The sequence below is a fragment of the Mercenaria mercenaria genome, chromosome 17 (genome assembly GCF_021730395.1).
Source record: "Mercenaria mercenaria strain notata chromosome 17, MADL_Memer_1, whole genome shotgun sequence".
NCBI lineage: Eukaryota > Metazoa > Mollusca > Bivalvia > Venerida > Veneridae > Mercenaria > Mercenaria mercenaria.
Genome location: NC_069377.1, coordinates 20248269 through 20273563, shown reverse-complemented (window position 1 = coordinate 20273563; position 25295 = coordinate 20248269). Strand labels below are relative to the sequence as shown.

General features: G+C 33.9%; 1 protein-coding gene across 1 annotated transcript in view; it reads left to right on the top strand.

The window, feature by feature from the left end:
- The window catches only part of LOC123535920 (slit homolog 1 protein-like), a 44159-nt gene that overhangs the window by 16696 nt on the left and 2168 nt on the right, over positions 1 to 25295 (top strand). The window contains exons 8-15 of the mRNA XM_053527689.1: positions 529 to 606; positions 1143 to 1214; positions 4610 to 4681; positions 22297 to 22527; positions 23136 to 23270; positions 23570 to 23719; positions 24005 to 24154; positions 25162 to 25227. Coding sequence (XP_053383664.1) covers positions 529 to 606; positions 1143 to 1214; positions 4610 to 4681; positions 22297 to 22527; positions 23136 to 23270; positions 23570 to 23719; positions 24005 to 24154; positions 25162 to 25227 — 954 coding nt within the window. The remainder of the gene's footprint in view (positions 1 to 528; positions 607 to 1142; positions 1215 to 4609; positions 4682 to 22296; positions 22528 to 23135; positions 23271 to 23569; positions 23720 to 24004; positions 24155 to 25161; positions 25228 to 25295) is intronic.

The window sequence follows — 25295 nt, the reverse complement described above, 5'->3', positions numbered from 1 at the left end:
CATCAAGAGATTTTGAAATTAATCTGTATTTCCTATAATGAGACGAAATGTTGCGCAAAACTCAGACCTCGAGCTTCAAGGTCAAGGTTACGCTTCAAGGTTAAAGGTTCATAGGATTTGTTTTATTTCTTGTCCATAACTCTGCCATTCATCAAGGGAAGTACAAAAGTTTCCGATAATGAGACAATGTGTCGCGCAATACCAAGACCATGTGTCATTTAAGGTAAGGTCACTTTTATTGGTTAAATTCCTGAGGTCATTTTTCTTGCCCAGTCAGTAACTTTGCCATGTATTGCTTGATATTCAAGTAATCTAGCACAAACAGGCACCATAATAAAACGATATGCCACATGCAAGACTCAGATTCCTAGCTCAGAAGTCATGGTTACACTTGTAGGTTAAATGGTAACATATTCTATTCTATTTTAACTTATAATTCTATTTTCGATGTAAATATGTTTCATATAAACCTAGAAAAAATTCTTGTAAACATGAAGAAATGAAATTTATGCTTGTGCTTGCTTACAGTGGAATGGATGGTAATAAGATAAGCAGATTGTCCAGGAATAGTATCGCTGCATTGGCAACTAGCAACTTTCAACATTTGTAAGTATAGTGCCTTGTATATTTTATGCGTTAAATTGACTGTGATATTGTAAATTATATATCAAAATATGTCTGTATTGGTACAGTACCGATTTAATATGAATACTTCCTTTTAACCGTTTGGTTGAAGTAAATGTGTTTATAGTATTAATATTTACGTTGTTGATTTTAACAGAGAGAGAATTTATACGAAATATCCAGACCAATTACGGCAAAGCGCCTAACAGTACAAACGAGTCTGAACATTTCGCAACAAGTCCACTTACCCGATAATATTAGTTCAGTGCTGCTTTATATACGCACCTGTATTGTACTACACATTCACACTGGTTCAACATTTGCATATATTCTTAAATCTCTGTTATCATGTCTCACAAATCAGCAGTGATAATTTACTCGCTTATATGTTTATTTTTATCACGTGATTGCTCTTCAGTTATGGAGGAAATCAAGATAATGATAAAGAATGGTTGCCTATACCAATGTATATGTATTGGCACGGAATTGGTGTATTATAATGTTCTTTTTTCTTTCAGAAATATAAGTAACAACGAAATAGTATTCATCCAGGCTGGAACATTCGACCAGTTACCAAACCTAAAAATTCTGTAAGTAAACGTTCATAATTACCCGTATATATTTTAATGCAAATAACATACATCTAAGTTCGCCCCTATACAATGACATATTTTCAGTTTTATTTTCATTTAATGTGGTAATGAGTCAGTTTACACCCTTTGACCTGTTTCATGATTATCATATACTTGACCCTTTTCTGTGGAAATCTCTCGAATGGAATGGTTATTGAAACTGAAAGTTAAAATCACACATTGTAAGGATATGAAAACAGGTCTGGGAATGTTTTTATAAGTATGGTTTCTATTTTATTAGTATGACAAGATATCTTCACCATCTGACGTCGGCAATTTTGTCACATTAGCATTACGTCAAAACTTGAAGTCGTTGTGTTTTTGTTTGTGCGCGGGTAGATATATATTTTAGCAAGGAAAGATAAAAAAGCGAGCAGCGCTACTTTCCTTGAAGACAAAGAAAATCTCCTATATAAGTGACCCCCCCCCCCCCCCACCCCACCCCCACACCTAAAAGCCAGACATTTTAATCCCCAATAAACAGGATCCAGTCTGGTCCAGTCTGATAAGGGTCCATAAAACCCCTATAGACTTGACATGTAGTCCATGTCAGAGGATCATAAATTTTATTGATCTGTACAGATAATTGGTTATTTCCAGTGCTATACACTTCACTGATTGAAATGCAGCTCTTTTTATAGATTATACACAAAATTATTTTAATTGAAAATATACTAATTGTAATTGCTCATTCTTGTTCAGTAATGTCCTGACCAATTAAATTATAATTCTTACATCAAGACAATTCTCACCATTTTAGAAAACTCTCACCCTTATTTAATAAAAAATGAAATAACTATTTAAAGCTCAATAACAGAAACGACAAGCATTTTTTTCAGTTATTAATTAATTATGATCTTTTTATCTAAGTAACAAAATAAAAACAGAAAAATTGAGTATTGCTGGATTTTACTAGAAATTAAAGTAGCGCTCAGTTGCATTTTAAATAAATAAGAAAAATATGGATCTTCATAATAAAATCGAGCAATAAACAGATATCATTGTTCAAAATACACATGATTTATTTATGCATAAATTGTTCATTGTTTTTAAAAAGGTGCCTGAATGCATTTTCTTTTATTTATTTATTTACTTATTTATTTTTAAAGTAAGCAATGATGAGATATAATTGTTTTAATTGAAAAATAAATATGCTGTTGTATTTTATCACTTTGTTTGTTTAGTCCCAATTTAATCAGGCTTTCTAAACTCGTTATAAAAGTGAGAACTGGTTTGCTATAAAGGTGAAAAATATCACATGCAATCTATGTACTACACAGTAGCTTAATATGATAAACAGAAGCAAGTCTATCAATCGTCCAGTCTTGTATATTGGCTCTTACCGCCAATACGCAGACTATAGGCCACATACCTTGCATACCAGAATCAGTGTCTTTAAGTTTAAGTCTGTGAAAGAAACTTAATTCAAAGTAACTCCGCCCTGAAAGTGAACACCAACATGAAGACATTCCCTAGAATGTTTTTCCGTGAACGTATTTTAAAATGAGGCACATAACTACTTCAATATTTTCTGTCATTTTTAATGATCATTAGTTTATAACAGCATGCCCTTTTTAAGATGTGGACAGTATAAGAGAATGACAAATTTGAAATTGTTATTCAAATACTAGAAATAAGATCTGGAGAAAACGATTAGTTACATTTCATGATAACTTGGTCTTTCTTTTTTCTCACTTCAGTACATAGACACAAATAATTGTAATTTATTATAAATTTAAAAATTTACTTTTAAAAGTTTCCTTTAATTTTTATTTCTTGGGAAATTTTCTAAACATATCTATCAAAAACTGCATATTTTATTATATCATTCTCAACCGACATCTTATTTTTTTTAATTACTGTATAAGTAGTTTGTATTATATATACATCAGAAAGAAACCATCAAAGTAATGGATACCAATGTGTTTCTGATATATCTATATATTTCTCTAATATTGTTTCATACTTTGCAAGGGGTCTGCATTGTTTCCGTCCTTGGTGTTTCCTCGATTCAGAAAAGTCGTCCAGTGGAACACATAAACTTGTTAAAATATGTATGACAATTTAATCGCAGTTGTAATAGTTCCTGGCTACATGATACAGGGCTGCATTTTCTTTCCTTTCTGTCGCCTTACTTGTACAAAGGCATGTCTTTTTAATGCATCTGCATTGCCGTCTGATAAAAACTGACCAGTTCAATTTTTACCGACTATAACATATTCCTTAACAAGGCTATTTCCATTAACGCAGTGTTCGATACAGTCTGAAAATTATTCAACTTTTTAATTAACATGATTAACGAAAACAGAATCTATCAGTAACGGATCGGCCACTGTGCAACAGTAACGAGTGCCGGAAATGACCTTAGGGTGTAATATAAATCAGGTATAATAATAATAATAATGGTCAGTATTTGCGTATACTCGTATATGTTTATACACATATACAAGTTTGGCGTTACTTTGATGAAAACTTATAACCGACATTTTTCATCATTTGTCTTTTTAAAGTTTAAATTGCAATGTAGAAATATGTTGCACTTACATGTTACAAAATCAGTAAAGTCATTTATGGTGGCATATTTCTGCCACGACATAACTATAGGTAGGTTTCACGATAATATTGTAAACTTTTCGAGAAATGTTTGTAGTTTTCTGAAAACACTTTAGCGAAAATAATGTTTTCTGTACATTTTGTTTCTTTCCTGAAAATATTTTAGCGCAAAAATTTCGCACTAGTGTTTGAAACTGCCACGAGATAGCTATCACGATAATATTTTCAACTTTCCTTTAGTGTTGTGCATTTTTCTGAAAACATTATCGCAATAATTTTTTTCTAGATATGCTTTTTATTGCCAGGGAACTTTAGGATTAAAGTTTCAGAAAAGTTTCAGAGATACTGATGTTATAATCAGTTATCGTTATAATATTTCAAGGAAACTATCTACTATTGAGATAATCTTTTAAGGAAACTTAACTTTATCAAGATAATTGTTTTAAGTATCGCGATAGACATCTACATGCAGCTATCTCGTGGCAGAAATGTGTCACCGTAATCATTCTTACTTTTTCTGTCAATGTAACGTTACTTTATCTACAATGAAAATTTAGTTTTTCGTATATTTTCCAAAATACATTAATTTTCGCAAAACTAGTTACTTGTTTTAGTAAAGTGGGACCTGTCATCTTCTGTTAACATGATGTTGCAATGAAAACGGTAGAACATTAAGCAAACATTCATGAATAATTGTATTCAATACTGAAGTTAAGTTAACGTGTCCATATAAAAGTGAATGAAAGATTTTATCAAGGAAAATTAAAAAAAATTAATTAGTCATTTATTTTTATTTACAGGGAAGTTCATGGAAATTTACTGCCAACCATCAGCGTTAATGTGTTCTCTAACATGCCAGAGTTATTGCATTTGTAAGTATTCTACTTGAACTTTGTTTCGGAAATTTCATTCTACCGATCTGTGTTTTTGTTTAAATATTGTACTTTTTCTCATTGAAGAAATCGTGCTTTTGTTTGAATATTGGGATGTTGTCATTGAAATAAATCGTGTTTTTGTTTGAATATTACATTGTTGTCATTGAAGGGACCGTGCTTTTAATTGAATATTATTACATTGTCGTCATTGAAGAAACCGTGACTTTGTTAGAATATTGTCGTCATTGAAGGCGTCGTGCTTTTGTTTGAATAGTGCATTCTTGTAATTGAAAGAAATCGTGTTTTTGTTTGAATATTACCTTGTTGTCATTAAAGGGACCGTGCTTTTGTTTGAATCTTTCATTGTTGTCATTGAAGGAATCGTGTTTTGTTTGAATATTATTACATTGTCGTCATTGAAGAAACCGTGCATTTGTTAGAATATTGTTGTCATTGAAGGCGTCGTGCTTTTGTTTGAATAGTGCGTTGTTGTCATTGAAAGAAATCATGTTTTTGTTTGAACATTACCTTGTTGTCATTGAAGGGACCATGCTTTTGTTTGAATCTTGCATTGTTGTCATTGAAGGAATCGTGTTTTATTTGAATATTGCATTGTTGCCATTGAAGGAATCGTGCTTTTTGTTTGAATATATCATTGTTGTCATCGAAGGAATCCTGATTTGTATGAATATTACATTGTTGTCATTGAAGAAAATCATTGTGATTTGTTTGAATATTACAGTGTTGTTATTGAGGAAATTGTGCTTTGTTTGAATATTACATTGTTGGCATTGAAGAATTCATGTTTTGTTTGAATATTGCATTGTTGTCATTGAAAGAATCGTGCTTTTTGTTTCAATATTACATTGTTTGTCATTGAAGAAATCGTGCATATTGCATTGTCGCCTTTCAAGGAATCGTGTTTTTTTTTTTTGTTTGAATATTACATTGTTGTCTTTGAAGTAATCGTGCTTTGTTTGAATATTACAGTATTGTCATTTCAAAAACAATCGGATTTTCTTTGAATATTATATTATTGTCATTGAGGAATTCAAAAAATCGTGCTTTTGTTTGAATATTACATTGTTGCCATTGAAGGAATCGTGCTTTTTGTTTGAATATATCATTATTGTTATCGAAGGAATCGTGATTTGTTTGAATATTACATTGTTGTCATTGAAGAAAATCATTGTGCTTTGTTTGAATATTACAGTGTTGTTATTGAAGAAATTGTGCTTTGTTTGAATATTACGTTGTTGTTATTGTTGGAATGGTGCTTTGTTCGAATATTACATTGTTGTCATTGAAGGAATCGTGCTTTGTTTGAATATTGCATTGTCGTCATTGAAGGAACCGTGGTTTTGTTAGATTATTGTCGCCATTGAAGACGTCGTGCTGCTTGTTTGAATATTGAATTGTTGTTATTGAAAGAAATCGAGTTTTTGTTTGAATATTGACTTGTTGTTATTGAAAGAAATCGTGCTTTTGTCTTAATATTTAATTGTTGTCATTGAAGGAACCGTGCTTTGTTTTAATATTGCATTGTTGCCATTGAAGGAATCTTGTTGTTGTTTCAACTTTTCATTAATGTCATTGAAGGTAGGTATCGTGCTTTTGTTCACATATTACATTGTTGTTATTGCAGGAACCGTGCTTTGTTTGAATACTACATTGTTGTCATTGGAGGAACAGTGCTTTTGTTTGAATATTGCATTTTTGTCATTAAAGGAATCATGTTGTTGTTAAAATGTTTTATTAATATCATTGAAGGTATCGTGCTTTTGTTTAAATATAATATGTTGTTGTTGAAGAAATTGTGCTTTGTTTGAATATTACATTGTTGTCATTCAAGTAATCGTGCTTTTTGTTTTAGTATTACATTGTTGGCAATTGAGGAAATTGTACTTTGTCGAATATTGCATAGTTACCATTCAAGAAATCGTGCTTTATGTTTGAATATTACATTGTTGTCATTGAAGAAATCTTGCTTTGTTTGAATATTACATTGTTGTAATTGAAAAAAAATAGGTTTTTCTTTGAATATTACATTGTTGTCAATGAAGAAATCGTGCTTTGTTTGAATATAACATTGTTGCCATTGAAGGAATTGTGCTTTTTGTTTGAATATTACATGATTGTCATTAAAGGAATCGTTCTTTGTTTGAATATTACATTGTTGTCATTGAAGAAATTGTGATTTTTCTTTGAATATTGCATTGTTGTCATTGAAGAAAGAAATCGTGCTTTGTTTGAATATTTCATTGTTATGATTGTTGGAATCGTGCTATGTTTGAATATTACATTGTTGTCATTGAAGGAATCGTTCATTGTTTGAATATTACATTGTTGTCAATAAAGGAATCGTATTACATTGTTATCATGCCTTTTGTTTGAATATTACGTTGTTGTCACTGAAGAAAACGTGCTCTGTTTGAATATTACATTGTTTCCATTGAAGGAATCGCCATTTTAATATTACATTGTTGTCATTGAAGGAATCGTGCTTTTGTTCGAGCATTGCATTGTTGTCATTGAATGAACCGTGCTTTTGTTTTAATATTGTATTTTCGTAATTGAAGGTACCATGCTTTTGTTTGAATATTACATTGTTGTCATTGAAGGGACCGTGCTTTTATTTGAATATTGCACATGGTCATTGAAGGTACCATGTTTTTGTTTGAATATTGTATTTTTGTCATCGAATGAACCATGTTTTTCTGTTAAGGAATCGTGCTTTAGTTTGAATATTACGTTATTGTTATTGAAGAAATCGTGTTTGAATATCGCATTGTTGTCATTGAAGGGACCGTGTTTTTGTTTGAATATCGCGTTGTTTTAATGAAGGAACCGTGTTTTTATTTGACTATTGGCTACTGTGGTCGTTGAAGGAACCACGCTTTTGCTTGAATATTGCATTGTTGTAATTGAATGAACCGTGCTTTTGTTTGAATATTGTCGTCATTGACGGTATTGTGCATTTGTTTGATTATAACAATATTGTCATAGGAGAAACCGTGTTTTTGTTTGTATGATGCGTTGTTGTCATTAAAGGAAACCTGCTTTTATTTGAAAATTGCGCTGTGGTCATTGAAGGAACCAACCATGCTTTTGTTTAAAAAATGCATTGTTATAATTGAATGAACCGTGATTTTGTTTTTATATGAAATTACTGTCATACAAGGCATTGTAATTTTGTTTGAATAATATATCATTGAAGAAATCGTGCTTTGTTAAAATATTGTTGTCAGAGAAAGAAATATGCTTTTGTTTGAATATTACACTGGGTTTTTAAGGAGTCATGCTTTTGTTGAATTAGGCATTGTTGTCATTGAAGGAATCATGCACTTTTAATATTATATTGTTATCATTGAAGGAATTGTGCTTATTGTTTGAATTTTGCAATGATGATGTTGAAGAAGCCGTACTTTTGTTTGAATATTATATTTTTGTCATACAAGGAACTGTGATTTTGTTTGAATACTACATTTTTATCATTGAAGAAATCGCGCTTTTGTTTGAATATTGCATTGTTGTCATTGAAGAAACCGTGCCTGTTTTAATATTATACTTTGTCATTGAATGTATCGTACTTTTTTTAATATTTTATTGTTTTCATAGACGGAACCGTGACTTTGTTTAAATAATATATTATTATCATTGAAGGAATCTTAATTTTTCCGAATACTGCATTGTTGTCATTGAAAAAAGAAACATGCTTTTGTTTAAATATTACATTATTGTTGTTATAAAAGAATAGAGAAAAGTAGGAACTTCACAGGTCGCTCAACACGACAAAAACGAAAATGTTGCAGGCTCGGTTTGATTGAGCCTGTTCCTGGACGGTCCACGCCCTCTAGCCCCGGGTTGAGCAGAACTCAACAATTACACATGCTAAAAGTACAAAAAGCAATTTAGAGACATCCGCAGATGTATTCAAACGGCGGTGAACATGGAACCTTCAATGATACACGTGTTGAGGCGTGTAATTCCATGAAGAGCGGCGTTTGGTCCCCAGATAAAGTAGATAGATATATCTTTTATTCCACCATAAGATGAGAAGCATACAATTCACATCATAATAAAGAAATTATATGAACATATAATACATAGACAAAACATATCTATTGAACACAAAAGAAATGAGAAATGATAAGGTGTAAAAGCAATTTACATTGAGATAAATGACAATTTATAATTTCTAATAATGAATGTTTAAGAGCTAGTCCATGATATTATTTTAAGTGTACATAAACAACAATAATAGTGTAAAACATACGGCATGTAAATATTTATCAATATGCAGTTGTTTAGTTTCATAATTAGTAAGAAAATGTGTATTAAACATATTTTACTGAGTTTTCATTAATACATCAATTTTGAATGAACATTCATTATTGTCCTTTTGGATATTGCATTATAATTTATAACTGTATTACTTATACGTAATGAAACGTAAAATGCAAATAAATACATCCGCTGTAACCCCTCAAACAGAAAACAGCGTTGTTCTATTTATACAAAAAACACTCAATAAACACTGACCATTACAAACTTATTGATGGCACTGTATCAAGCATGCAGACTTTGAAAAAATGTTGAATGTTTCTAATAGTCCATAAATATTTCACGTACTATAACTACATGAATTAAGTTTCGTTTTTCAATTAGCTCTAACATATTCACTTTGATAATGACCTAATCTCGAAAGTCGAAAATATTAGACCACATAATGAAACATGTTAAAGAATTTTCTCATTAATCATAAGTATGTCCGTGCCTTATTTGTCTTAGAGCGAAAACGAAAGATTAAAAGGCAAATAATGCAGGAAATGTTTTATCATTCAAAGTTTTTTATCATAATGAAATAGCACAAACATTTATATTTACATAAGATAATTTAATAGGCACTATAGAACTACACTGCATGTGATTTTAATTAAAGGATGTTTCATACAGTGTGTCACACACAACTTTCGAACAGTGTCATTTATAAAACGTAATCATAATATGTGTATACTGTCTAACAGTGTCATTTATAAAACGTAATCATAATATATGTATACTGTCTATATTATGTTTTAATGTATTGCCTTAAGTGAAAGGCACCTGGAAATTCAAAGATTTTGTGAGATGATAAATAAAGCGCACAATTATTTTATAGCAGGAAGTTCTTTGAGAATCGCTGATACTCATAGTTGGGAAGCCAGCTAGCATTTCCAGTATTTGATTTCGGAAATTAATTGGCAAAATGTCACAAACAGTTCATTTGGTAGTGATTCATGTATTTTTCTCCAGAAAACTTGCCTCAATGTATCGTTTTCAGTACAGAACAAAATCAGGTGTTCTGCAACAGTTTCTGTACACAGTTTGCAGAGTGGGCAATTTACAATGTATGGCCTTGAAAATAATTTATTAATAACTAATACTACCGTCCTACAATATTTCAATTGATCCCGGTATATTTGACTAAAGTGCCATGAGGCACATGGTTTTATTTCACTATGTATACTGAAAAATTCGTGCAAGCTTCTGTCACTTGATGCACGTGCTTCAAATTCTATGTTCGCTAATTTCTGTACTGCATATTTCACTGTCTTTTTCCATGATTCAAATACCGGAAATTCTCCATCACAAATATATCTGTTTAAAGTATCTAACAACTTATATTTACCCAGAATTCGGTATATGTCTGGTATAAACCCAGTGGTTTTACTCGGGCTTTTTAAAAATATGAATAATCTGTTAAGAAATATCTGTTTTACTTTTTTGCTAGTATCTAGATGACATAACTGACCAAAGAATTGTAATTTTCTTTTATCGATCTCGTGTTCAATAGAGGTGAATCCTAAGCAACAGAGCGCCACGTCGGTTCTGCTTGAGCGCGGAAGATTTTGCATATATTTCACGCACTGGCGATGCGCTCTTTCTAGGATTTGTACCTGCGTTGATGATAGATCATTCCAAAGTTCACAGCCAAAAAGTGCTTTAGGTATCACAACAGTCTCGTATAAATGCTTTTGTGTGACAGGATGAAGACCATTTACATGTACGCCACAATTAGATAAACTAAAGAATGTTTTCCGTAATTTGTCACAAGCATTTTTAATATTGTAATGAGTATCCATATATTTGTTGCACACTACCCTAGATGAGTATAAGTTTCCGTCTCATTGACTTGATCGGGACCTAGGCTCCATTTACGGGAAGTGTTTTGAAAGGAGGCATGTGTCTCGTTAAAAACAATAACATTACTTTTTCTAGCATTATATTGATAGCGTTCTTTTTTCGAATTTTCATAACATATGTTCATAAGATTATCTAGTCCCGATTTACTGTACGATATTAGCACCATATCATCCGCATGCGTAGGGCAGCCATATCTCGTTCCATGCAACGTCATTGAATTTTGTGAATTGTCAATGGTGTCTAATAGGCTGTCGATAAATACTATATAGAGCAGAGGGCTGATACACTGACCTTGTCTTGTTCCTTGGAGTATTGGGAAAAAACTGGAAATATGTCCCTGTGATCGTACGCAACTGAAAACGTCATCAAACATGTTCAGGATTACTTTAAATATACAGTCATTTATGCCAGTTTTATATAATTTTAACATCAAAATAGTGTGGTTCACATGGTCGAACGCCTGCCGAACGTCCAGAAAACACGTATACAGTTTGCTGTTATGGTCCCTTGCGTGATTTATACTTTCACGTAACAAAAATGACGTCATAGTACAGCTAAACCTTTTTTGAAATCCGCCTTGCAGGCTGTTCACTTTCAGAGTATTGTCTGTTTGCATGATATCAATCAATATTTTTTCATACAATTTCAGCACCACTGAACATAAGCTTATTGCGCGATATGAGTCTGGTTCCGATTTCTTTTTCGGAGAGCCCTTATATAATGTTGAGATAATCCCTTTTTTCATGTCTGTCGGTATATATGAAAATTCTGTTATTTTCTGGTAAAGTCTTGTAATTAACGCTAATAAAGCGTTTCCGCCATGTAATATGTGTTCATAGTTTATTTTATCATAGCCACAAGCTTTACCGTTTTTACAAAGTTTCAAATTCTTTTCAACCATTTCTTTTGTAATATGTATGTTTTTTGACCTTTTGCTTGACAACATCGATTTTACCGTACACAACTCCGTTTCACATTCCATTAAGCGTTCGTTATCGAAAGTGTCATGCTCTGTTGGGGAATAAAGTTTTGAGAAATATGACCTCCAGCCGTCGTTAATATCTTTCGGAGTGTTGCAAATACGTCCCATAAAATCCATTTCAAATACTTTTGAATGGTTTCGCGCGGCTTTCTGTGTTTATTTATAAGCCACCAGAACTCGTTGTTGTCTATTTCAGCTGCCATGTCTATTTCTAACTCCACGCTTTCTAAATGCTGATGTACCTTTGTACGATGTAACTGTCTGAATCTGTTCTTTGATAGTTTATAATCCTTGTAAGTTTGCGATGTTTCGGTTCTAGGTCTATTTTCGGTAATCCAGTGGCGTCTTTTTACTTGCATAGCCTCATGTAGTGCTGAAAGTTCCTGATCCCAGTATGGTTTGATGTAAGATTTAAAATTTGACTCTGGGGATACAGGTATCGGTCGCGTCCCGAACACATTTAACTACAAGTTTATACAAGTTATCGATATCTTCTGTACATGATATTTGATTAGTCAATGATTCTTTTATACGTTCATCGTTTTCTAAAAATGTACGATATTTTTCTAGATCACATTTCTTTACATTTTTCCAGTTGATAATATTTTCAGGTCCATATGAAACTTCCGACAGAGGTATTTCAATCTTACATAAAATTGGGCGGTGGTTTGAAACATTTAAGCAATTATCGTCTTTGATTTCACATGCATTGATGTAATCAATATAATCAATTTGTATCAGTATGTGATCAAACAATGTTTCCCTTTTGCTGTTATATGGGACATTACTGAACATTGCTCCAGTGCACACTGGTAAACCGTTTATAGCAACAAGTTGATGTCTTAGCATAATATCAACTAATAAATTGCCCCTGTTATCACAATGGAATGTGTTCTCGTGTCTCGAGGGAAGTTCAGTATTAAAATCACCCATTATAAGTAATGTACCTTTATTTCTATAACTACATAATATCCTTTCAACATCATCGATGCTATTCTTGTAGGTACAAATTGAATGGTTTTTACATGGCAGATATACTTGGAATACATATAAATAATTTCCAGGAGATGTATTAATTTCTATCCCTATAATATATCTGGAATACAACTCCAAAGTGGATATAACATTGTCTAACCTTTTATGCCACATTATTGATAGGCCACCTTTACCGACACGTCTATTTCCCGGTATTTGTAAATCGGGGTCAGAAAAAGAATGGTTTTTATATTTGTTATGTATGCAATCGAGGAAGTGCAAGTCATGGGGGAAAAGCCAATGTTCGCTTAGCCCAATAATGTCAATATAAGATTTTTCAATTAAGTCACAGAGATAACTTGCACTGGACATGATACCTGTTGCATTCCATGTTGCAATGTTAAGACATGTACTCATTTAGTAGTCATCTATGCCCTCTGTGCTAAGCACACTATACCTATTGTAACTGCTTCCAGTTCCGTACCAGTCTTGTGCTGAATACTTTGATTGGTCTACTGCAGAATTGTATTCATTACCTGTATAATTGTCTCTATTATTGCGTCTTTTCAATGCATTATAAGGGAGCCAAGGTCTACATGTAACACCTGCTGGCCAGAAGTATGGATCTTCAGTAAGCAAAGATGCAGTATCATCGTCTTCGACATTTAATCTAATCACGACATTGTTGAACCTTCGTTTCCTGTAAATAGTTACGTTTGTTACTTTTGGCCCACGTCTGCTAACATAATCAGCAATTTTCTTTTCTGATATTGTGGGCTTAAATCCTCCAACAAAAAAGCGTTTGGTTTTCTTTTGAATATATTTCTCGAAATTTTCATCATCATTTTCATGTCCGTGGGCGTCGAATTCTGCTTTGTCTGCATCATATATACGGCGACTATTATAAAATTCAAACATTTGTTTTCGACGTTTTCTACCAGCGGCAATCTCTTTGTTTATTATGCCAAAATTCATAGTTTTATTTCCTTTATAGTGTCTTGGGCCGTTGCTGTCTCGACTTATACTTGGGTGTCTATGACGACCTCGCGGCGTGACAGTTGGGATTGGCATACCGTCGGCGGATCTACTCCCCTCTACATCATTCTTATTTGAGGGTAAAGCGGAATGTCTATTGTCTGCTGATAAGCCATCTAGTAGCTCCTGTTGCGTATCACGTGACATATATTCGGTAACGGGTGTCCGTCCCGGATGAAACATTGCAGGATTGGTAGGGTATTGGTCTGTCTGTCTTTTTTGATAACAAGAGTCTCTCTCTAGGCCAGAAGTATAATGAAGATCCGTCCGAACTATGTGATTCTCATTGTTTTGACGTTGAATAATTTCCTGAGACATTATAGCTTGATCATTTAATGTATGAGCATGATCATTTTTGTCAGACTCGGAAGGCAGCATCGAGTCGTTGCCACGCTGACTTGAGTATTGCTCTACAAACTGCTGAAAACTGTTTACTGTAGCAAATAAGTCAATTACTTTGTTTTGTAATGTTTTCATGTTATTAGAATTATCCAGTGATTGAGATTTACACCTTATTCGTACATCTGTTATTGTATCTTCAAGTTTTGTGATACTTTGCTTGGCCTTTGTTAAGCCTTCGAAAAGAGCATCCTTCGTTTCAGTGAAATTATTTTAAGACCATCGATAGATTCTTTTACGACTTTCAGCTCTGAAGTTCTCAAATTTTCTGTTGCTGCTTGTCTTTGTTTCAGAAGGAGAAAGTCAGCTTGAAGTGATGTGACAGTGTCTTTAAGTATGTTTATTTCATTTTTGCACGTGCAACTTGTCTGGACTGGTTCACTGGGTGTTCTAGGCGTGCCCGCTACAGACACGCGGCTCTTTATCTTCTTTGGGTTGCTCAAAAGATCGTTGAGTGAATCGTAATCATCCCCCTCAATTACAGAAAGTAGCACATATATGTCTTTTGCGAATTTACCACTGACTGTTTCTCCCAATCGCGTTTGCATACGACGTTTCATATCTCTGTTACGATCGAACGGGTAGTCGTCATAGTGGCGGACAATTTCAAACATCTTTGAACGCGCGCCTTCAAGTTTTGCTTCAGAGTTTTGGTATTCAATGATTATATGGTCAATAAAGTTATCAGATGTCATATTACTAAACCAACTCTGCAATTTATTAAGTTCAAGTATCTCTTCGTTTGATTCTTCTTGTAGAATTTCACTAAAATCAATTTCATAATTCCCATCGAAATGCCGAACTGTTTTATTTGTATTTGGCAGCATTGGGGTGATAAACAGACTATCACTCGCGTCGGGGGTCACATCGGTACTTGATCTCGACATTGGCACTTTGACCTCTGTCTGGTCACCGAGAGCCACCGGCTCTAATTCGATTAATTTACTGTTATTAGACATTTTCTTTTCAGTTGTATTATATCAGTCTATCTGGTGAACTCCTGTCACAGTTTGTTGAAATCCTTATGATTTCGTTACAATACCGTATAAAAGTTTATAGCCCAGGGCTTGTTGAACATACCACAAAATGTCAAAATAATGGCGGAAAATTTATATAGAAATCTATTGTTCAACAAGTTTTCTATATTTAAAGACAAATTACTAAAGTCTTACATTTACGAATGTCCCCATCATCTGGAGCAAAGATTCCCAATAATTTATATATAAATTGTTAATCCAAAATATGTTTAATTCCATTTAAATATCCATAATTTGGCGCAGCAGAAATTTTTCCACCTTCACACCTTTATACTATTTACCTAAATTTATTTAAAAAATGCATTGTTATAATTGAATGAACCGTGATTTTGTTTTTATATGAAATTACTGTCATACAAGGCATTGTAATTTTGTTTGAATAATATATCATTGAAGAAATCGTGCTTTGTTAAAATATTGTTGTCAGAGAAAGAAATATGCTTTTGTTTGAATATTACACTGGGTTTTTAAGGAGTCATGCTTTTGTTGAATTAGGCATTGTTGTCATTGAAGGAATCATGCACTTTTAATATTATATTGTTATCATTGAAGGAATTGTGCTTATTGTTTGAATTTTGCAATGATGATGTTGAAGAAGCCGTACTTTTGTTTGAATATTATATTTTTGTCATACAAGGAACTGTGATTTTGTTTGAATACTACATTTTTATCATTGAAGAAATCGCGCTTTTGTTTGAATATTGCATTGTTGTCATTGAAGAAAACCGTGCCTGTTTAATATTATACTTTGTCATTGAATGTATCGTACTTTTTTAATATTTATTGTTTTCATAGACGGAACCGTGACTTTGTTTAAATAATATTTATTATCATTGAAGGAATCTTAATTTTTCCGAATACTGCATTGTTGTCATTGAAAAAAGAAACATGCTTTTGTTTAAATATTACATTATTGTTGTTATAAAAGAATAGAGAAAAGTAGGAACTTCACAGGTCGCTCAACACGACAAAAACGAAAATGTTGCAGGCTCGGTTTGATTGAGCCTGTTCCTGGACGGTCCACGCCCCTAAACCCCGGGTTGAGCAGAACTCAACAATTACACATGCTAAAAGTACAAAAAGCAATTTAGAGACATCCGCAGATGTATTCAAACGGCGGTGAACATGGAACCTTCAATGATACACGTGTTGAGGCGTGTAATTCCATGAAGAGCGGCGTTTGGTCCCCAGATAAAGTAAAGGGTTTGCCCTAAACGAGAAAACAATGGGCAGAACTAAACAAACTGGAATTTAGGAAGGGGATCTGAGGTTATAGAGCCTGCGTATCAAAAAACAAAATTAAAAAGCAGGCACCATATCCAAGGGGTGATTAAACAATACCCAAGGCTATGAAAGCGGGAGTATTGTAACCACCCAGGCCGAAATGGTCATGTTGAGAAACTAAACAGTACCAATAACACGACATAAAAGTCATGCTGAACGATCTGAGAAGATCGAAATATAACAGCCCTGATTGAATGTACGGGGATACTTTTTACGGCCGCCACACGGCACAAACAACGCTGATGTGATAATAAAATAGAGAAAAGTAGGAACTTCACAGGTAACTCAAAACCAAAAACGAAAATGTTGCAGGCTCGGTTTGATTGAGCCTGTTCATGGACGGTAGTGGAAATGCATGCTATCGTCTACGCCCCCTAGCCCCGGGTTGAGCAGAACTCAACATTTACACATGCTAAAAGTACAAAAAGCAATTTAGAGACATCCGCAGATGTACTCAAACAGCGGTGAACATGGAATCGTGTTTAGTTTTATTATTGATTTTGTGATTGAAGGAACCGTGCTTTTGTTTGACAATGGCATTGTTGTCATTGAAAGAACCTTGCTTTTGTTTGAATATCACATTGTTGCCATTGAAAGTATCTTGCATTTATTTAAAATTTGTATTGTTGTCATTGAAGGTAACTTGCTTTTGTTTGAATATTGCATTGTTGTCATTGAAAGAACCGTGCTTTTATTTAAATATTACATTGTTGCCATTGAAGGAATCGTGCTTTTGTTTGAATATTGCATTGTTATTGAAGGAACTATTCATTTGTTTGAATATTATATTGTTGTCATAAAAGAAATTGTTTTTATACGCCCGAAGGAACGTATTATGTTATACCCCCAGTGTCCGTCCGTCTGTCTATCTATCCGTCCGTTAACAATTTCGTGTCCGCTCTGTAACTCTTGAACCCCTTGAAGGATTTCAAAGAAACTTGACTCAAATGTTGACCACCCCAAGACGACGTGCAGAGGCATGTTTTTGTTATGTCGCTTCAAGGCCAAGGTCACACTTATGGGTCAAAGGTCATATCAGTTTGTTTCGTGTCCGCTCTGTAACTCTTGAAGGGCTTGAAGGATCTCAAAGAAACTTAGCACAATTGTTCACCACACAGAGGCAACGTGCAGAGCGCATATTTCGGATGACTTGCTTCAAGGTCAAGGTCACACTTAGGGGTAAAAGGTCATATAAGTTTGTTTTGTATACGTTCTTTAGCTCTTGAACTGCTTGAAGGATTTCAAAGAAACTTGGCACAAATGTTCACTACACCCAGACGATATGCAGAGCGCATGTTGCGGAGACTCGCTTCAAGGTCAAGGTCACACTTAGGGGTCAAATGTCATGATATGACTTTGCTTTATGTACAATGCTCTGCATTGAAGTGCTCTTGTTTTGTTGTTTTTTTGGGGGGGGGTTTTGGCAGATACCTTTTTTTGTTCATGTACAATAAAAAATGTAATTGTTTGAATTACTTCCCTTTTATGTTACTATGAATAGCTTATTCTGAAACTTCTTTATTATTGGCCGTTTGGAAAAAGCGAGACCACTTTTCTGTGGTACATTATGGATGGTACTTCAAAATTTTAGGTGTTTTTTACATACCTGTACCAGATAAGGATTATTTTGTGGACTTAGATTTTTTTTTGGTAATTCCTTCCCTTTGTTGTTCCTGTCGTTTGGGCTTCAACAGTCAAGTTCTTTAAATTTTCCTCCCATCCTCTGATGTAACCCTTCGGGTGTATATTGCCCCGCTTTGCAGAGCTCTTGTTTGTTTTAATATTACATTTCTGTGATTGAAGGAACCGTGCTTTTATTTGAATATTGCATTGTTGTCGTTCAAAGAACCGTGCTTTTGTTTGAATATTACATTGTTGCCATTGAAGGAATCGTGTGTTTTTAATATTGCATTATAAATTGTCATTAAAGGAACCATGCAATTGTTTGAATGTTATATTGTTGTTGAAGGTCAAAAGAATTTACTGCCAACCATCAGCGTTAATTTATTCTCTAACATGCTATTGTTATTGCACTTGTAAGTGTTCTACTTGAATTTTGTTTTGGAAATTTCATTGTAGCGATCTGTGTTTTTGTTTATATATTGTATATTTTCTCATTGAAGGAACCGTGTTATTGTTTGAATGTCTTATTAATGTCGTGCATTTGTTTGAATATTATATTGTTGTAGTTGAAGGAGCCGTTTTTTAATATTATATTGTTATCATTTAAGGAATCGTGCTTTTGTTTGAATATTTTAATTAAGGAAATGTGTTTATTAATATTACATAATTTTCAACGAAGGAACCGTATTTTTGTTTGAATTTTACATTATTGTCTTTGAATAAATCGCATTGCATATTTAGCTCGACTATTCGAAGAGTAAGTATAGCTATCCTACTCACCCTGACGTCATCATCAGCGTCACACCTTGACTAAAATCATTTGAGATAAAGTTTTGAAACTTTCAACACTTGTGTACCATCATGATGTCAAGTTTTAGGCAACGGTACATACTTCTATCAAGGATTTTTCCTGAATTATGACCCCTTTTAACTTACAAATCTTGGTTAATTTTTTCGAACCAGTTCATAGTTTATGGAAACTGTTTGACATATGGTTTGGAAACTATTATCACTTGTTTATTATAACAGTCTCTATCTGTAAGCAACTTATTTTTCTTCTTTTGTCTGAAATTCTGTGGTAATATATTGACCCCTTTGTATACTGTATTGCTATTATGTTTATATACTGCGTTGTATTCTTTGCAGTATCTGTGTTCTTGTTTGTATACTGTATAACTCGTTTGTTTATATACTGCGTTGTATTCTTTGTAGTATCTGTGTTCTTGTTTGTATACTGTATAACTCGTTTGTTTATATACTGCGTTGTATTCTTTGTAGTATCTGTGTTCTTGTTTGTATACTGTATAACTCGTTTGTTTATGTACTGCGTTTTATTCTTTGTAGTAATTATGTTCTTGTTTGTACACTTTATTATTGTTTTGTTTATGTACTGCCTCGTGTTCTTTGTATACTGTATTGCTGTTGTGTTTATATACTGCAGTGTCTGTGTTCTTGTTTGTGTACTGTATTGCTGTTGTGTTTATATACTGTCTCGTATTATTTGTGTAAGTGTTCTTGCTTGTATATTGCGTTACTGCATTAGTAGTAAATGTGTTCGTGTTTGATTTATGCAAAGCTGTATTGTGGTATTTGAAGTTTTTGTGTTTTCGTTAGTATATTGCATTGTTGTATCAGTATTCTTGTTTGTAGTATGCAGTATCTTTATACTGCATTGTTGTATCTGAAATGTCATTGTTTTCTTTGTAGTATACATTTTTTTGTTTAGATACTGCATTGTTGCCGTCAAAGTATTTTATTGTCGAGCCCGCTTGCGGAAGCGAAGACATAGTTGTCCAAATGTCTGTTCGGTGTATGTGCGTGCGTGCGTGCGTGCGTGCGTCTGTCCGTCCGTCCGGATTTGTTTGTCCGGACCATAACTTTGACATGCATGGAGCAATCTTGTTTATATTTGGTATGAATGTTAACCTCAGTGAGACGGAGTGTCATGCGCAAACCCCAGGTTCCTATCTCAAAGGTCAAGGTCACAATTATTTTGATGTACTATTGTTGTTACTATAAATAGCTTATATTTGTAACATGCATGTTACATCCAATTTTCAGGTGTATTTTGACCTATCTCTACTGGTGCGGATTTTTGTATGGACTTTGAATTTTTTTTATTTTTTTTTTTTCATTTTTTTTTAGATTTTACGTTCCTTTGTTGTTACTTTAAATAACTTATATTGTCACTTTTTGCAATCTCTTTTTTATTTGGCATAAATGTTTGCCTCAATGAGACAAGGAGTGTCATGTACAATTTCCAGTCCTTTTCACAGCTGGCGGGCTCGACATATTGCCCGTGGGCATCTAGTTTTGGTAGGCATGCAGTTTTAGGTTTGGATTGTTGACTTTCTACGGCAGTCAATACTATCAGTAGCTTCAATGGCATTCATCATTCCATGCGATCTGATTTTTGTCGAGCCCGCTTGCGGATGCGAAGACATAGTTGTCCAAATGCCTGTGCGGTGTATGTGCGTGCGTGTGTGTGTGTGTGTGTGTGTGCGTGTGTGCGTGCGTCCGTCCGGATTTGTTTGTCCGGACCATAACTTTGACATGCAGGGAGCAATCTTGTTTATATTTGGCATGAATGTTAACCTCAGTGAGACGGAGTGTCGTGCGCAAATCCCAGGTCCCTATCTCAAAGGTCAAGGTCACAATTACAGGTCAAAGGTCAAATTCAAAAATGACTTTGTCCGGAGCATTTCTTCTTCATCCATAGAGGGATTTTGATGTAACTTGGCACAATTGTTCACCATCATGAGACGGAGTGTCATGCGCAAGAACCAGGTCCCTAGGTCTAAGGTCAAGGTCACACTTAGAGGTCAAAGGATACAAGAATGACAACTTTGTCCGGAGCATTTCTTCTTCATGCATGGAGGGATTTTGATGTCGCTTGGCACAAATGTTCACCACCATGAGGCAAGAACCAGGTCCCTAGGTCTAAGGTCAAGGTCACACTTAGAGGTCAAAAGTCAGATATAAGAATGACTTTGTCTGGAGCATTTCTTTTTGATGCATAGAGGGATTTTGATGTAACTTGGCACAGTTGTTCATCATCATGAGACTGAGTGTCATGCGCAAGATATTAGAATTACTTCCCTTTCGTTGTTACTATAAATAGCTTATATTCGTAACTTTTTTATTACTGGTCGTAGGGAAAAATCAAGACCACTTTTCTGTAGTACAACATGCATGTTACATCCAATTTTCAGGTGAATTTTGACCTATTTCTGCTGGTGAGGATTTTTGTGTGGACTTAGAATTTTTTTTTTTAAGATTTACTTCCCTTTGTTGTTACTTTAAATAACTTATATTGTAACTTTTTGCAATCTCTTTTTTTATTTGGCATAAATGTTTGCCTCAATGAGACAGGGAGTGTCTTGTGCAACTCCCAGTCCTTTTGACAGCTGGCGGGCTCGACATCTTGCCCGTGGGCATCTAGTTGATGTTTGTATATGGTACTGTTTGTTCGAAGTTTCCGTGTTTTTATTTCTTATACTGTATTGTTGTATTTCAAGTTTCCATGTTCTCGACAGTCGTACATGAAAACGGTATACATTATCATTGTTGTCATTATACCAGATTTATATAATATTATATAATATTATATTATATTATATTATTGTTTGTATACTTCATGTTTGTATTTGAAGTAACCTTGGTCTCGACTGTCGTACTAGATCACACATTGATATTTTCGGAAATGAATTAAAAAATAGTCAAGGCCTTCGAGTTGTTTATCGTCTAATTTACCACGGTTCAGAGTTCAGATGCGTAGGAATTGAACCACGAGGGCGTCAGCCGAGTGGTTAAATTATGAAGCACCTGAACGATGAACCATGGTAAATTAGACGATTCATCATAAGAAGGCCTTGATTGTTTTCATTCTGAAATGCTCATCGACTTCATTTACCCGAGGAGTAATGTATCGGACGTCATGCGGCAATTTCATGTCATAATTGACGTCATAATGCTCTCTTACCGGTCCGCACGTCAACCGTTGTTTATCGCTGAATATACAGAACTTGATTTCCTTCTATGTTTAACTGGAAATCAAATCGAGTCATGTTAGAATGATTAATATATTTCAGGGACTTACATGCTAACGATATATCTGCGTTGCCCAGAAAAAGTTTCGTGAATCTTCCAAAATTGATGGAATTAAGATTACACTCCCAGAAAACTCCTATGACGTCAATAGCTTATGATGCTTGGACCAACATAGGAGATGAACTCATAAACTTGTTTGTGAGCCAGAATAGTTTGTCGACGTACCCTCATCAAGTTTTAGAGGAAGGTTCATATCCAAAATTAGAGAGAATGTAAGTTCCAAAAATATAATTTTGTCAGAAATATTTAAATCTTAATATCTTGATACGCTTGAAATTTAGAATTGATGTTATATGTAAAATTTTACGAAACCATATTGGAAGTAAAGTCACTGACGCCAGAGTATGCATTACTTAGCGTGCCAGGAAGCGAGGTTAATGATTAATAATTTTTAAAGCTAGGTATCATATTACATATGGGCTGATCCGTTTTTATCCTATCTTTCGGTTTTGAGCCTTATCGTGACCCATCCAGTCTACATGGCCCTAAAGCACATTTCAAACAATATTGAAATTAATGTTACTTGAGGGAATAATAATAATGTAATAATAATAATAATAATAATGATAATAATGATGATAATAATAATAATAGCATCTTTATCTATAGAGGGTAGCCCATGAAGAAATAGATCAGTACAAAGTACAAATGATACATCTTAATCTTAAATGTGGCCTTCCCTTCTGAACAACAACAACCAAATACAATTTACACTATCATATAACCTAATTCATATCACATTCATTCTTAGACAAATATCCCTTAAAATAGATATTGCCTTTAAGTATACATTAAATGACTGCACATCTTGCTGTTACAGTTTTGCAGACAACAACGGAATATCGAATGTGACGGAGTATGGATCTGAAGCGTTTCCCACCTCCCAGAAGTTCTTATACTCCCAGAAGAGGCTGACATTTACACCATTCGCTGCTTATCCCGCTTTACACACATTGTAAGTGAAATGTCATACTTACAGTAGTCTGACTGTCACTCATCTATCATATTGATTACACTGTCACCATTTGTTAGTGCAACTGAATGTTCTTTTGCGACATTTATTTGTGTTTAAATGCTGCGTTACTGTATGGTATGTGGAACTATGATTGTGCATGGATCGAACTCTCTGTAGTGTATTTGCATTTTCTGTGCTAAAACAGGGTCAGTCATATCATATACAATGTCTGCCATATACAAAGTTGGACATTAAACATTGTAAATAATATGATAATATCCGCGTTATTCTATTTCCAGGTATCTTCATGCTAATTGGATTACACGCATAGAGAATGATGACTTCTGCAACATGACGAATCTACAAAACTTGTACATCAACAGTAACTTACTCACGGAAGATAACATAGACGATGATGCTTTCCAGTGTTTGCCTGTACTCGACCTTCTGTAAGACCCATGCTTTCTTCTATCTTTGTAAAATGTGATTGATTTTATGACATTCACTTGATATCATTTAATCTTTCTTTTATTTAGAGAACAGAATGAGGCAAAGACATTCGGTATAATAACTTGTAAAACGTAGATATGTTTGTGTTATAAGTAGTAAGAGAATAATGGACAGTATGAACATTATATTGTTGAATAATGTGGTCATAGATTTTGTTGGAATTGGAATGCTACCACTGAATATGATTTCATCGTGCTATAATGCTTGCATATTAACAATTTCAGAGATATAGGAAGCAACCTGATACAGTATGTACCAAATGCGTTGAAGAGCAGCACAGTTCTTCCAGCTCTAACACAGTTATATATGCAGTCTAACCACATCACGTTCCTGGAAACTGGCACATTCACCAATCTATCAACGTTATCCACACTGTGAGTGACATTTGCGTAAAACAATTTGGCTAGTGAAATTGGATGGTTAGGTCAATAGATCACCTGTGCTAATAATGTCCATTCTTAGGAGAAAATTTGGCATGTTTTTTTTTATCTCAATGTCGATTTAAAGTTTGTTTGGTAGGACACAGGTTTCCATCAATTACAAGAGAATGCCTTGACCCACGGTAGTCAAACTTCAGATAATGATTACCTATGGTCAGTAAATGACCACAGTCATTTAAGGTAAATGACCACAGTCATTTAAGGGGCCATTTAGTAAAATGTCAACATGACTATTAACTGTTTCCACTTAATACCTAGAGAGGTAAGGCATACAGTCGTCAAATCTAATAAGATTATTGCCTGTTGACTATACTTGGCCCCTTTAATTTTATGGATAAGTCGGACAAAGGTCAAGTTAACTTTGACCTCGTGATTGAACACTATTTCCTCTTAATATATAAATAACGCTTAAGTGTACTGCTTATAACTGGAAGGCAATGAATTCCGCTTTACACACCAATTTCCATTCAGCAACTTACATAATTATTGCATGTGGTTAACAGATGACCCTGATGTTTCGGGGACGAATCAGTCAAATGTCAAGGTTTCAGTGATATGGAAATTGAAAAAGGTTCCGACCGGTATCTGGAACAATTTTAGGCTAATGGCTGCTAGATTTCATTGGATAGGTGCCTGTGGTCAGAAGGACCCATTGCTTTAGAGTAGTGTCTGTTAGGCTTATGTATTTTGGTCAATGATAGCTTTACAACGTTTTAGTTTATGACCCAGCGTACAAAATTACGTAACCATTGGTTTAGGAATAGCCATATAATTGATTGCCGGTAACCAAAATACGGTAACGAAACTATGAAAACTTTTCAACAAACTGTGAAAATCTGAATAGATAAAATGAGATATAATTGATCTGATTAAAAACAAATGAGCTCATTTATTTGTTTGGAAGAAAGACTAACATATATTTTATTTGCTTTCTGTTTCAGTACATTGACTGGAAATAAAATTGTAGTCATAGAAAACAACGTATTCAATGCAGACATTGAATATTTGTAAGTATTTCTTGCACATTCTTGCTGAAGGGGAGAGTTGTAATTCATATGCATTCATTTCTTAATAT